Source organism: Martes martes (assembly GCF_963455335.1).
Source record: "Martes martes genome assembly, chromosome: 1".
NCBI lineage: Eukaryota > Metazoa > Chordata > Mammalia > Carnivora > Mustelidae > Martes > Martes martes.
This window is the reverse complement of record NC_137888.1, coordinates 33,860,484-33,876,370: the sequence shown is the minus strand read 5'-3', so window position 1 is coordinate 33,876,370 and position 15,887 is coordinate 33,860,484. Positions and strand designations below refer to the sequence as shown.

Here is a 15,887-nt window from a genome sequence, read left to right as displayed (position 1 = left end):
TTCTGTTCTCACATGGTCTTTTTTTGTGCACACTCATCCCTAATCTCTCTCCTCTTCTTCATATAAGGACTCCACTCTTACTAGATTACAGCCTCACTCTTATTTAGTCTCAATTACATCAGCCCTCTCTCTAAAATAGCCACACTGGAGGTTAGGACTTCAACATGAATTTGGGGAGAGCACAGTTCAGTCCATAACTGCACACATTCACTTTATATGTTTAGATTTACAATATTTATCTATAAGTCGGAGAACAAAGAGTCAACTTTGATAAAGTGAAATAGTTTGAACTCAAGTAATATAGATGACAATTACCATCTAATCAAACTCTGAAAATTCTTATGCCAGGAACCATATTCTGAGCCAATTCTTTCTTGGCCCTTAAAATAAGGACAAAACCCACAGAATGAGTAGATATTCTTCTAACAGCATTTTTTTAAAAAGTCATTTTAATAAAAATCATTTAGAGATTATAACAGATTTGTAAGGAAAAATTTTTTTTCTAAAAATGAAAATTATAATAGGGTAAGGAGGTTATGGTTTTATCTCTATTATATGTTTCACTATATATTATTTTTTGTTAATGAAAAATATTTTGCATTAGTTAGCCATTTGTTAACCATAAATAGTTCAGATTGTTAAGAAGCCTCCCTTCTGCTACTCAGGATATTTCTAAATTACCTGACCTGTTTATCAACTGTTATATTTTCATATAAAACAAACTAATTTTAGATTAGATGTCAAATTCAATGAGAAAGCAAATTTTAGATTTTAAGGAAAAGCTGTCAACCCTCTGCTGAAGGGGACAAGGGTCCATTTTACTATATTTATGTACATATTTTATATATATAAATACATATACATAAATATAAATACATATACATATAAATGATTTTTAAGAAAGTCTTCCATTCTTTCAAAACAAACAAAATCATGGTAATGCAAACTATTTTAAAATTTTATTTAGTATTCTCAACATTATAATAAATATTTATTCCAGTTTTCAGAGAACATGAAGCATCAGCTCAGGTATAACAAATATCCAGGTGGCTTATGCTGAGTTTTCACCAAGCTCTTTAAAAATAAAAATCCATCCTGAAAATAGATGGTGTTGCTCTCTGACCAGCTCACCTCATTTTACCCATTCACCTTCCACATAGAAAGCAACTATTGGAAAACACATGAAATTAATACTAATTCAAGCACCTCTCCTACATTGTTTCCCATCCCGTGTAATCATGTGTTATTCTAGTATAAATCACAAGTGCTTAGTACTTAATCTTTGCATTTATCTCAGTGACTTTTATTTCCATAGGCACTCGTTGGGGATAAGACACTGGCATTTTGGTTGATGGATGCTGAAATGTATACCAACATGAGTGTTCTGACCCCGTTTACTCCAGTTATTGATCGTGGAATACAGCTTCATAAAATGATTCGACTCATTACTCATGCCCTCGGCGGGGAAGGCTATCTCAATTTTATGGGTAAGTATGAATTGAACACATACCCCATCTATGTTCAGAATGTTAACTAATATTACATATGACATAAATCATCTAGAATAGTTTGAATTACTGCTCAGATTTAAAACAGAAGATTACAACTTTGTTTCTTTCATACACTGTCATCTATAAACTGCACAAATTAAATTACTATGAGATCATTGTTATACTAATGTATGGTACAAAAGTAGTCTAACAGCTGTCATCTTAGTTATTTTTTTTTTGTCAACAAGTGGGATGAGCTATTTTTAAAACTTATAATTATTCTGAATTTAATCATTGGAGTTTATTTTATTATTTTAGTGCTCGCACATTAAACATAAGAAAGATAAAATTGTCATGCCATAACATATCAAGCTAAGATTATTGGTTTTTGAGGTAATTTTACACCAGTATGTTTGTATTATAAATGTGAAAACCAAGGCAAAGGATATTGTAATAGACCAAAAAAAAAATATATATATATATATACACACACACACATATATGTGTGTGTGTGTGTGTGTGTGTGTATTTATTTTTTTTTTTTTTAAGAGGAAAACTATGGGGGCGTCTGGGTGGCTCAGTGGGTTAAGCCTCTGCTTTCGGCTCAGGTCATGATCTCAGGGTCCTGGGATCGAGCCCCATGATGGGCTCTCTGCTCAGCGGGAAGCCTGCTTCTCCCTCTCTCTCTGCCTGCCTCTCTACCAACTTGTGCTCTCTCCCTCTCTCTCTGTGAAATAAATAAATAAAATCTTAAAAAAAATAGGAAAACTATGAATAGTCAAAGGTCTTTATTATCCGAAGGATCTTGAATAATGAAATACAGAAGTTAACTAATAATATTTTCTGTTCTATTTGGTCTAAAACTGTCATTTGAGCATTTGAGTTTTAGGAGATTTCATCAGTTTTCACACTAGAGAGAGATAGAAAGGCTGGGAAATGTATATGAGAGGCTGACTTATTTTTCTATGGTAAAAGCCTTAGAGTTTCAAGTTAATTCATTTCTATCTGGAAATTTTTTTAAGGAACCTCAGATTGGACTTTTAAAAGTCTCTGTTGATAAGTAAGTAAGTAAGTAAGTATCTCTGTTGTTTGCTAACAAGGTTAGGAAGCCCAGCCATATAAACTATACACCATATTTCACCTGTATGGCCTATACCTTTGGGTGTGTTCCTTTCCTATACACCATATTTCACCTGTATGGCCTGTACCTTTGGGTGTGTTCCTCTCAAAACAAATTTTGATCAACAAAATTTGTTAATATTCCTGAGTTGTCCAGAAGTGACCCTTCCAAGGTGGGAGACTGCACTCAGCCAGTCAGGCCACAGGCCAGGTTCCCTGAGTGGACTTTGTAGGCATTATATCCATAAATAAAAGTTGGCCTCAGTGCTTTAAAAGCAACTGGTCCTCCCTGACCCAATAAACATTATTCACAAATATAGCCTTTCCAGTAAGGCCTTATTTGTACAATCAGTTTATTCAATTATACCCTGATATAAAGATAGGGTATATGAACCTATATAAATATGTCACCATGTAAAGTAAGAAGAAGTGGGGGCTTAGTGAGAGATTTTATAAATGTTTTATTTCATTTACAAAAGCAGTTCATGAAGTTATTACAGTTGAAGATAGCTTTAAAAATAAAATAAAATAAAAAAACCAGAATGCACTTCCATGTATGTGTGGAAACTAAAACAGTTTTCCAAACAGAGAACCAAAATAAAACCTCCGAGTTTATGCAGTCAGTCCTATGTCATTAATTCTTGAAACACACTGCATTCAAAATTCTGGTGATCTTGGGGCACCTGGCTGGCCCAGTGAGTAGAGCATGCAACTCTTGTTTCTCAGGGTCGTGAGTTTAAGCCCCACACTGGGCATGGAGCCTACATAAATATATATATATTTATGTACATAAATATATATATATTTATGTACATAAATATATATATATTTATATACATATATATATGTAGGCTCCATATGTGTGTGTGTGTGTGTGTGTATGTGTGTGTGTGTGTATATATATATATATATATATATATATAAAAGAAAAAAATCCTTAAAAAAAAGAATTCTTGTAATCTTGACTCAATTTACTGCTTTAGTCTGGAAGTTGTGTAGGCAATGTCAATTTAGAAGCCTGTAACTAATGAGTAGAGAGGGTGGGTAGTTCGAACTACTTAATACAGTTCTTTCCCTGAGACTGCCATCCTTTGTTGAAGACAGTTCTAGCCTATAGCACATAACAGAACCTGCAGGCAAGCATCAGACTATCAATACATGACAGAGATTTAAGAGCTCTAGTTAAGTTAATATTGATAATTTTTAAATAAGAGAAGTCTGATACAAATTCATACCGAGAATTATTTCCTGAATCTTGGTGTATATTCCATGAGGGTAAAAATGGGTCGTGGACAGCTAGGACATTAACAAATCTCAGTAACTTCATAAACTTTGTGAAGTATTTATATTAATAGTCAATTGTATATATTCCACCTAGGGCAAGCTGAGCATCTCTTCTCTTTTGGAAACTCTTCCCATAGTAACAATAAATAATAACAATAAATAAACATAATTATTTCTAACATCTCTATAAGGTCTATAAAGTGAGCATATTTGTGTTACCAAATATAACCTTGAGATTATTTTTTGCTATAGGACTAAGAGGTCTTTGAAGTTCTATTCTTCTGTCCTTAAAACAAATGGCTCCTAATGCTTAACACCAGTATTAACACCTTTTTTAAAATTCCCTCTGTCTTATTATCTAAGTCTTAGTATTTCTCTACAGGTATTAAAATCAGTAATCTCCAAATAGCTCTAAAATTTCTGATTATTGGTGTTGTTTTATGAAGTTTAATATTTCTCTATGAGCTATCATGACTTTATATATATATATTTTTTTCCATTTCCTGATCATGTCCCTGTCCTGCTTAATGGCTTCAATGACTAGTGTCCTCCAGCTGACCTGTAAGTCTCGCATTAATGGTCTCCTGTGGGTCTCCCTGTTGATCGCTCTGCTCCAGCCAAGCAAGCCTTCTTTCAGGTCATTGAATGTACTAACCTCCTTCCATTCTGAGCTCTGTACATTTGCAGTTCTCTTTCTCTGAATCATTCCACTCAAACACACCCTCCCATACCTGAGCAAATCCTTCATCTGCAAATCTCATTTCCTTGGGGAAGCTTTCCCTAAATCCTCATGCTGTGCTAGTTTTCCCTGTTATACGTTTTTATATTACCCTATACTTACCTTTCAGGGCACTTAACAAAATTACATTTAAAAAACTATTAAATATATGACTCCCTTGGTAAATTTAAGACTCAATGAAAATAGGGGTCATCTGTATCTTATTCACTATTATATCTCCAGGAACTAGTAGCAACTGGCACAGTATCTAGCACATCACAAGGCTTTCACATTTTTCTAAAAAAAGAATATCAGGTAGATGTATATGTATGTAATAAATAGATAAATATATATATATATATATATATATAAAATACTACCTTGTAATATTTTTAGCAGTAGTTCATTAGCTGCAATCACCAGTTATAGTTATAAGCAGAGTAATTTTTTTTCAAGTGGCATGTAAGAAATTAATATTTAAAAAGATCAATTTAGGAAATTTTTTGAGATTGACTGAAGAGCAACCTGGTTATTTATTCACCTTTTAGGCATTTTTAAACTTGTTCACTTTCTGGAATTTTATTTTTATTTTTCTTTAGTAGAGGAAGAATAAGTTAAGAGAAGAAAACACATTCGTATAGTTTATTAAAAACATGTTTAAATAAATTCATTAGGCACTTAGATATGTGTTCTATTCATCACAAATCATTAGGATCAATACTAATTTTCTCAGAATGATGCCAGTTTGGCTGATTTGTTTTGTTTTGCTTATTTTTCGTCTTATATAGTCCTAATTTTGAATTTCAAAAAAAAATTTTTTTCTCTCTGATTAAAGGAGAGGAATATTTGCTAGGCTATTTTAACTGGCTATGAATAAATACATTTATATTTCTTATTCTTCTACCATGTAGTCATCTGAAAGAATCAAATACAGTAGAGGGGAGCAGGGATGGCCAAATTATGTTTATATTTTTATATCATTGATCATATGAGAGTTAAAATAATAAATATGAATGAAAGTAAATTTATATTGACATGGCATTCTGTATTTTCTAAAGCACTTTCATTTGCATCATCTAACTTAATCTTCACATTTTTTTTAATATCATGTCTTAGTTTAAAAGAAACCTTGGGGAGAAGTTAGAGGTGTACTAAGGTATGGTAGGTCAATGTCCCAAGTCACATTTTGCCAAAACTGCAATTCGCGAAGGTAAAGGGACATGGGTAATGTTGTACAGCTAGAAAATACTGCAGCTGGTTGATGGTCTTTTTCTTCTGATTTCCAATTTGAGAAAATTAAAAAAAAATTCTTATATCAATATGTAGATTAGCCACCAAAGTATAATTAATGAATATCTTTTAGGAAAAGGTAGAGCAACGCGATTAAAAATACTCTCTGAGGGAAAATCCAAGAGCTCTAGCTGCGTGACTTGGCTGGGATGCATTGCCTTCTGGGCCTTCGTTTGCTCAGTGATAAAATGAAGTACCACCCGCCACAGAGGACTGTTTTGAGGGTGAAATGATTTAATATGGATACAAGACTCAGAATATTGCTAGGCACATAGCTCATTGTTAACTTTTATTTAAATTAAGTTAGTTGAATTAAAATTAAAATTATGGTTAACTTTTTAATATTATTAATTATTCCATTAAATAAATAGGTCCTGGATACTGATGTTCCCATTCCATCTAAGAGTATTTCTTTAGAATCTTGCCTAATGGTACATTGCTTAAAATAAAAGTATCTTAAAATGTTTCATTCATTTCCTCTTTAAAACATGAGTAAATGCAATAATTCTTTGTTAGAAATCATGTAACATTTTCCAAGTTGATATATGTGGTAAATTAAACCATATCTGTAGTAAGTCTAAGAGTAGATATTAGTTCTTTTGTTTTTAATTCATAGTGACATTTACTGAATGTTGCTGGCAAAACACCTTACGTAGCTTTCATGTATGAAGGAGTTTGAGGGTTACCTTAGCTAATTTTCATTTCTAGAATGACTTCTAGGATACATATTGATCGGTTAACATTTATTATGTATCTACTATATGGTATTTGTGGATTGGTCTGTGTGGGCACTAGATAAAACTTAATGTTTTTCCGGCATACCTGTACAGAGAATTCCTACATACACAGAAACAGAGAGATAAAGAAGGCAGATTGATTTAAAGTAAGTTCAATTTTAAAAGTTAGTAAATTTGAGATACATATCAATTTAAACTACTAACTTAACATATGCATAACAGTTTCTAGAATGTATTTTAACACAATTTATAAAATTCCTTCATGCTCCAGACATTTATATGTACCCACTGTGTACCAAGCATTGCTAAGTGGTAGATATTCTGAGGTGAAAAATAGTTCTTGCCCTCAAGGTCTCAGAACCCAAAAGGGATTACAGACAAGTAAGCAGACAATTATCTTTATACTAGTGCATGCACTAGATACAGTGATAGAGATAAGCAGAAAATGTCATATAAATATGTAGGAAACTGGGTTAGGAGATTGTTGGTGGAACTTTTGAGCAATTTCAGTTAGACAGATGTAGAATAGAAAGGCACAAGGAAGCCCTGCTATGAAATCAGAAAGTCAAGTAGGAATAAGACTGATGTATTGGAGTGAGATTGAAGTCATTTGGAAATATTAAACTTCAAATAAATAAAAAAACTGGGTCTAAGGAAATGAATTTAGTGATCATTCCTTGATTAGAAAGTTGAATGAAAAAATGTGGTTGTTGGGGTGAATGGATGGCTCCGTCAGTTAAGCATCTGCTTTCGGCTCAGGTCATGATGTCAGGGTCCTGGGATCAAATCCCAAGTCAGGCTCCCTGCTCCTCCCTCTCCCTCTGCCTGCCTCTCCCCCTGCTAGTGCTCTCTCTCTCTCTGTGTGTGTGTCAAATACATAGGTAAAATCTTATTAAAAAAAAAAAAAAAGTGGTTAACATCACTTTAAAGTATCATGAAATTCTTCAGTAAGAAAGACCCAGTGTTGATGACTGAGTGGCTTTGTGGTTTACTTTTTTCTGTATGTATAATATAATTAAATGAATACAGGTTAAAAAAATAAGATATAAGATCATTGATAATCTATGGGAATATGTCTTGACACCCTTTGTAACCACTGGTTATTTAAGAATGTTTAATAGATGGCTAAAAATAAATATAAAATAAAAAATATCTGCCATACACATAGGATAACCTCACTATATGTATGTTAATAACATGTAAATAAAATCCTAAAGCCATTCAGAGGACAAGAAAATGAGGATAAGGATATATTTCACCCAGGTTTCCAGTAGCTATTTGGTTATGTTGGAAGTACTACTGTTTCTTAATCCAGTTCATCTGACGTGGAGGGAGTAGTCACATGACCTCATCATGTGACTCATCAGGAACTGCTATTAAGGGGTGTGGTCAGGCAAGCAGGTGGGCTAGTATGCCCGGTGATCACAGTACTAGGGAAGAAGTCAATACTGATACAGTGGTCCCCCCTTCAGGTTCTGCTTTCTGCAGTTTCAGTTTACTGCCCAGTCAACTTCCATCTGGACGCCGATGATCCTCTTTCCGACCTATCCTCAGAATCAGGAGTAGCCTAAGGCTTTGTCACATTGGCTAAATGATTCACCTCACCTCTTGTAGGCATTTTATCATCTCACACCATCACAGGAGGAAAAAGGGTGAGCACAATACAATAAGATTTATGGAGAAAGAGAGAGAAAGAGAGGGAGAGAAACAGTTTTACATTAACTTTTATTAGGTATACTGTTAGAACTGTTCTATTTTATTATTTATTATTGTTGTTAATCTCTTCTGTACCTAATTTATGATTTAAAATTTATCATCAGTTTGTGTGTATGTATCGAAAAAAACGTAGTATATATGGGGCTTGGGACTATCTGTGAATTCAGGCATCCACTGGGGTTCTTGGAGAATATTCCCACAGATAAGAGAAGACTACTACAGTATTTTTATTAAAGACTGTTTAGAATTGTACAAAGAGAGAAGAAACAATGTATTTCACTAATTTTAAATATAAATGTATATAAACATTTTACAATATCAAGTAGAGCATAAATTAAAATCAGCATTAAGCACATACCTTGCAGATATAAAATACTGGCAGACAAAGCAGAATGGGTTTTAAGAATCAGGTATCCAAACAAAATGAAGAAAATTTAATCATAATTTTGAAAATGAAATATCATTTAATAGTTCTTTAAATATAAGTTTCAAAAATAAGCTGCATTAAAATGTTGCCATCCCTGAGTTTCAAGTTGAATTTTGTGAACAATGTTGTGGCTTTTCAGAGGGCTCTTTGTAATGCTGTCCCAGACTAGGCAGTGGTATGGAGAAAGTCACACCAAACAACTAACCCCAAATAATTTTCTTCATTTTCAGGTAATCGGGTGTCTTACCTCATAATGTTAAGAAAATGTTTTTCAATAACTTTTTGTTTTTTGGTGGGGAGATCTTTTTACTAAAAGCTTGCTGCCAGTTTTGTTTCAAAGGAAGTTGTTTTGTTTTCCCCTCTGATTTGACTTCATCACTTTAGTTTTATCATATATAGATAGAGATTCAAATACTGAGTGAATGCATCACTTTCAGTACTGTCATGTTCATATTCTACTTGTTCGGAAAGCCTTTGAACTAAAGTAAGAATTATTCTTGCAACAGAAGCCTTGCTTCCTCGGTTGTCATTTTCTTCTTCCTCTTGGGGATAGTGTTATAGAAGAACACTTTCTAAATGAGTACACCTTCATTCAATTTGAAATATTAATGCTGCATATAACTCTCTGGGTATATCTCAAAACATAAATGATTCAAGTTTCTCATTTAAAAAATACTGAACTAGCAGAGTTAAATCAACAAAACTGGTAACGTTTCACTAAAATATTGTAGCACAATAGTCTAGAAAACTGAAAACTCATGTCACAATCATAAAACACATATTCCCCATGACATCAGATGTTAATACATAAACTGAAATGTTAGAAATAATCTGGAATCAGTGGGACTCACTGATTCATTTGCTCATTCATTCATTCATTCAAATTTAACTCATTGTTTCCATGTCAATTTCTGGATACAGGTATAGGTTGGTTGTAAGTGGAGTTGTTTGAAGGCAAAGAAGCTCAGGTTTGATAGTTTCATACTCTCAAGTGAGGTCATCATCTGCAAGCAGAAGGAATAACTAATGTTTGAGAAAAAAGTAGAAGCATAAAATAGATCACTCCAGGTATGAAAATACAAGAGAGCCATAGTAAGATATCTAGGTAATATTGAATGATCTTCTCAGAATTGTAATCAAGACTATAAATTAAATCAGCCTTGTGATTGTGTGACTTTTTTTCTAGAAGGCATGGCTAATCAAGAGTAAGAATTTTATCAGGCATCTGTCAAAAAGAGGGACAAGTTTTGGGGCGCCTGGATGGCTCAGTGGGTTAAGCCTCTGCCTTCAGCTCAGGTCATGGTCTCAGGGTCCTGGGATCGAGCCCCGCTAGAAATTGTGATTGCATTAGTGTTGGCGATAGCTTGGGCTTTGGAATTTTTTAAAGATTCTCAGGGGATTCTTAAGGCTAGGAAGTAAAGAGAATTCCAAGACAATGTAAAAGATACAGGAAAGTTCTCTGGTCATGGAACAGAAATCATAGAAGGCACAAGAGGTAGATGTAGGGGAAGAGAAGGAAAGTTGGGACAGATGATTGTGTATCATGGGTGCAAACTGTGAGTGAATGACCAGAAGGCTAGACTTGGACTTCCTAGAAGCAAACAGAGCAAGCAGGATCGGGGATGCTCCTGGAGTTTTCCAGGTTGGTTGGTATCGAGAAGCTTTTTCAGATGTATTTTTATCAATACATAAAATTTAAATCAGCAGTCTTTTCTTCTTGTCTTATATCGTTTGCTCTATTTATGAACAAACCAAAATCATGACAATAGAGAGCAGACTACATTGTGTCCATAATGTGGGTCATCTGATATGTGCAGATGTGTTTTTACTACTTTCTTGTTTAGGAATCTCATTACCATGATGTTATTCTAGTTTCTGTAATGAGTGATACCTGTGGAGAAAGAGGCATAATTACAAACCGGCAATTTTCTCTCTCAGCAGTGTAATGAAATTTCTATTACTAAATTTGAAGGATTTTCTCCATATGATTATATTGTATTTTGACATTTGAAATTCCGTGGGACATTCTTTAATGAATATGTTACATCCTCCCTAAAGTCACAGGGAAAGTTGAATGGATTTTGTCCTGAGTGTCAGTCTGCATAGAGTGATAGCTACATTATGCTTCAGTGTAAAATGTGTGATCTTACTTCAAATCTTCCATGATTGTTTAGTGTCAAACTTGTAAATCCTTCTTTTTTCTAGTGGATAGGAATACAATAAAAATTTAAATGCCTTCCTGCTAAGTGCTGGAATTGAAGCAGTTATAGGAAGACAAAATACACTCTCCTGAACAGTAGGAGTGCTAATTTTTGGCATTTTCTCTTAGCTTGTTGAGGCAAGTTTACCGAATGTAACAGGACTGGTAGATGTCTATAAAGCTGAGCTGTGAAAAACTGCAAACTTCTCAATATGAGCAGTTGTGAATGGCATGAAGCCTGTTAAAATGCTCAGAGACACAAATAGCATCTATTTTAAATGGCATGGACTGAAAAGTAATGGCTCTGGGTTGATTCACAGCACACTGATAACCAATTTTAGATGGTACAGAATGAGAACTTACCATGCATTTGACATTATGCTAGGAGTTAAGGAAGTGCTGCCACAGTTAGCTGGGGAGCCTTAAATACTGAAGCCTAAGCCCCACACCAGCCATTTGAGTCAGAGTCCCAGGGTGCAAGGTTCTAGCAATGGTAGTCTTTAAAAATCTCAGCAAGCAATTTTAATACGTGGAGATACAACGTAAAGATCCACTCCACTGAGGGAGGGGCAAAAAAGAAGGAAATGCAAATGCAATTTTGCAAAAAAAAAAAAAGGAAAGAAGGAAGGAAGGGAGGGAGGGAGGGAGGAAAGAAAGAGAGAGAGGAAGGAAGGAAGGAAAGAAAAAAGGAAGGAAGGAAGGAAGAAAAATTCAGGCCAGAGACAGATCCATACTGTGGAACAGACAGTCACTGGAAGTTAGGAGAGGGAATGGCCTCTCCCTCTCCCCCAGGCGACTTAAATGCCCTCCTCAGTACTGGACGTGTTCTTTCTGCCAGGTTACTCTTCACCAAGGAACGCTCAAGTCCTTGCTGACGATCAGAACCTGGGAGCAGAGTCACTTTTGAGAAACCGTGTGTGAACCTGGTGGGGAGGGTTTCCAGTGTGACTCAGTCCACGTTTTTCTCCTGCCGGCTCCCATGGACCGCATGGAACGCACCACACCTTTACAGTAGGCGAAGGGTCTCTTAAAAATCTGAGTGTTGAGAGGAAGAAAGAAGCCACGGATGCTAACCCTCTGTCCTTCATTCTTTCAGGCTTGTTTTCAGGGTGGGATGCTTGTGTGGTCCCTGCATTTCTTCTTTCAGGATGTGTGTGGTTGTCTATGGCGGCCAGTGTGTGGGGTGTTAAGGGCTCGTCCTGAACTCCTGTCCAGCGGGGCTGACCTCCTGCTGCAGTTCCGAAGAACGAGAGCAGTGGCACGGGACCCACCGCAGCTCCTCCCCTAAGCAAGGTGCGCTGCTGTCTGGTCTGCTGCCACTAAACCTCTTACACCGGAAGCAAGAACTTTTCTCTTGGGTCTATTCATATAAACCCTGCCCGAAAAGTGGAGATAATTACTGCTGTTAGTTCACTCGTTTATTTTCATTATAAAGACTTGTTGGTAAAGTGAAACTGTTTTTCCGTGCAGGACATGCTGACCTGTGCCATATGATCCCTCATGTGTTTCAAATTTTTAAACCCAAACCTCCCATTGGGGATGTTGATCTTTCTCCTAGTGCAGGTGCATCATCGTGTCATCAGAAAGAAAGTCTTATGTACAGGAAGGCACTGGTTTTTCTCTTCAGCTCTCTCTCTTCGGGCTGAGGTCATCACAGGTAGGGATTTCAGCTTGGAGGCCACAGAGCATGTTTCCTAATCTAACAAAATGGTAAAGTAGGACTGGATCTTAGAGTAAGCCCCAGTGAAGAGAGCACGGTTTTTTCTAAAATTAACATCTGGGGATGCCTGGGTGGCTCAGTTGGTTAAGTGGCTGCCTTCAGCTCAGGTCATGATCCCAGGGTCCTGGGATCCAGTCCCGTGTGGGGCTCCTTGCTCAGCAGAGAGCCTGCTTCTCCCTCTACCTGCCGCTCCCCCTGCTTGTGCGTGTGCTCACTGTCTGACAAATAAATAAATAAAATCTTTAAAAAAAAATAAAATTGGGGGCGCCTGGGTGGCTCAGTGGGTTAAGCCTCTGCCTTCAGCTCAGATCATGATTTGAGGGTCCTGGGATCGAGCCCCACATCAGGCTCTCTGCTCAGCAGAGAACCTTCTTCCCCACCCACCCCCCCACCACCTGTCTCTGCCTGCTTGTGATCTCTCTCTCTGTGTCAAATAAATAAATAAAATCTTTAAAAAATAATAAAATTAAATTAAATTAACACCTGAATTCTTTGCTCTTAGGCTAACACACACACACATACATACACACACACACACTGAATATATGCAGATATATGTGCACACATACACACATATGCATAAACATGCACACCACTGAATGGACTCACTCTCTTCATATCCCTGGATTAGGAGACCCATAGGAACCTCACCAGCTCCATTGTTGAGTTGTAGATGGTTGAGTTTGTAGTACTCTTTACTTTAACAATTCTTGGAAATGTTTAGGAATACAGAAATTTCATCAAACCTTTTTATTACTTTATTACCTAACATTTTGGAAGAATGCCAAAGCATCACATCATGAGCTTCTGTGTCTCACATAAGCTTCTCCTAAATCCAGAAAGTCAGCTAGGTCCAGGATCCTCTATCAAACTGTTTGTATTCCCAAGGAGGGAAAAATAGGATGTTATGCTAGGAGATGTGAGTGAAGATAAATGAACATATAATGGGCATTATACCTAGCCTTGAATTCCTGATTTAGTCTTACATCTTCAGCTAAACTTCCTCCCAGTCTAATCCCAATCCAATCCTAATTTGAGCATTAACCTCCTTTTATGGGTGGAATTTTCCTAAATGAGATGCCAGTGAAGGAAGAGTATCCCACTCACCCCAACCCATTGCATGATGTGTATTTACTTCAGGCTTCATAGCATTTCTTCTGTGGGGTTAGGCTCTTGAATTATTTCCTACTTTCACTAATTCTCTTCCAGTTTTACTACATTTGGCTCACAGTCTCTTAGAACTTTCCAAGGTTTCTGGAGGTTATCAAGAAACCCACAGATCTTCCTTCCAAAAAGAATTGATCAGAGAGGTTTTTTCTTTTTTTTTTTAGCTCAAAGGGTACATGCTGATTCTTCTGGTATTATTCAAGCAGATTGTAAAGATCCTTATGACCATAGGAAGCAAAATGTGACTGATTCCACACTGCCAGAGCTGGTGAGCTATATGGTTGTCATCTTTTAAAATGTGGTTGTGAAGGCTCAAAACACAAATAATCTGTTCTGGCAACCTTTCTCCTGAGCTCCTTGCCAACATGAGACAAGAATTTAGAAGATGAATTCCTCTGCCTCTAAAACTTTAAATCATTATCTGAGTCTTACCCTGCCCCAGCTCACTCCCAAAACAAAGCAAGAAGATGAACTATACACAATAATCTCAGTTAATAGTAGAGGAGAGTAATTTATATTTTCTAAGTTCCTTGGAAAGCACAGTCATTTTTCTTTTAACTTTTTCACTAGAGAAACGTAAGTTTCTCTTTGGGAATATATTTTCCTTGAGGACTTGGGGAATGTAGATCATATGTGTGACTTGTCTTAATCTGACAGGCTGTTGTCAAATCAGCATCTTTGAGTGTCTTTGAGCATGCTGTTCTTAAAATAGCTACATACTGAGCGAGGCAGTACGCTAAATGTTTTACTTAGATTATCTCATTTAAACTGAGTTCCAACCCTGAGAAGTAGGAACAATTACCTTCATTTTACACATGAGGAAGATGAAAGGTTAAATTTTAATACAGAAGTCAGAACTTGAACCTAGCTCTGTCTGCCTCCAAAACACTTCATCCCATAGAAGCCAATATTATTATTTCATCTGAAATGAATGCTAAGATTGGCAGTGATGTTAACAAATCTCCAACTAGAGACATTCACCAAAAAGAGATGAATCAAAGAGGAAAACAGCAAAGTAAATTTCATACTATGAGGTCATCTGTGACACAAATCAAGTGACTTGTTTCCAAAGTTTGAGCCAGTCTTACAAATCACTCGTTAGTCCTCTTTGCTTGCTTCTTTCTACTGCTGGGTTACTGCTGGGTCAGGCATCGGCCAAGGACCTGAGTAAGCAAGAGAAGACCTAGCCATTGGCTCACGGAGTCCATATTCAGAAAAGAGACAGAGCAGACAGATGCAAGTGTGTTAGGTGACACATGTCGCCTTCACAGTCCACACAGAGCACATTCTGGAAGAACACTGAACCGATACTCAGGAAAGAAGTAGGTTGGGACTGTCGAGGGAGGCTTACTGCAGCAAGTTGGGTTTAAAGTATCCCTTTCCTCTCTATCCTGATCCCTTACTGGGGTGGTACCTAGGCAAAGCTAAGAAGGTGAAACAGAATGAGGGACCCATCAATTTAGAACATGAATGATGAGAGAGAAGGCTATGGATGGAAGCAGAGGCCAGGTCATAGAGAGCTATTGAAGGGTTTTATAGGAGATTGACAGAGTCAGATCCACAGTTTAGATATGTTACTCAACGAAAAATGTGAAAAATAGATTTGAGGGGGCAGTCACCTCACACTAAATATAGCACTACAAGATTTTCTGCTAACAGAATTCTTTAAAATTGGTTTAAAATTGTAGGTCTAAATTCTTTCCACACTGTTCACATCACTTTATAAGTTGGATCTATCCCTTGCACATGGCTTCAAAATCATTTACTTCATTTTTTTAAGTAAGATTTTTCTGAAGATTATGAGGAAAATAAAGTTGCCATTTTTCAGGGCTACAATGATGCTAGATCCTTCTGATTATCAACTGAAGTGAAAGAGATATTTAATGGCTAACTCTGCCTAAGTTATGTAATACAGGATAAAAATAACATTATCTTATTTAGGTAAGTTATTTTTACTCCATATTTATATCCCATGTAATCAAACACTTGAATACTGAATACTGGTTCATTTGGGGTTTT

The 15,887-nt window shown here is 36.1% G+C and overlaps 1 protein-coding gene across 1 annotated transcript in view; it reads left to right on the top strand.

Annotated features, from left to right (window-relative positions):
• Positions 1 to 15,887, top strand: part of GBE1 (1,4-alpha-glucan branching enzyme 1) — a 281,560-nt gene that overhangs the window by 211,646 nt on the left and 54,027 nt on the right. Inside the window, exon 12 of the mRNA XM_080808172.1 lies at positions 1,316 to 1,487. Coding sequence (XP_080664298.1) covers positions 1,316 to 1,487 — 172 coding nt within the window. The remainder of the gene's footprint in view (positions 1 to 1,315; positions 1,488 to 15,887) is intronic.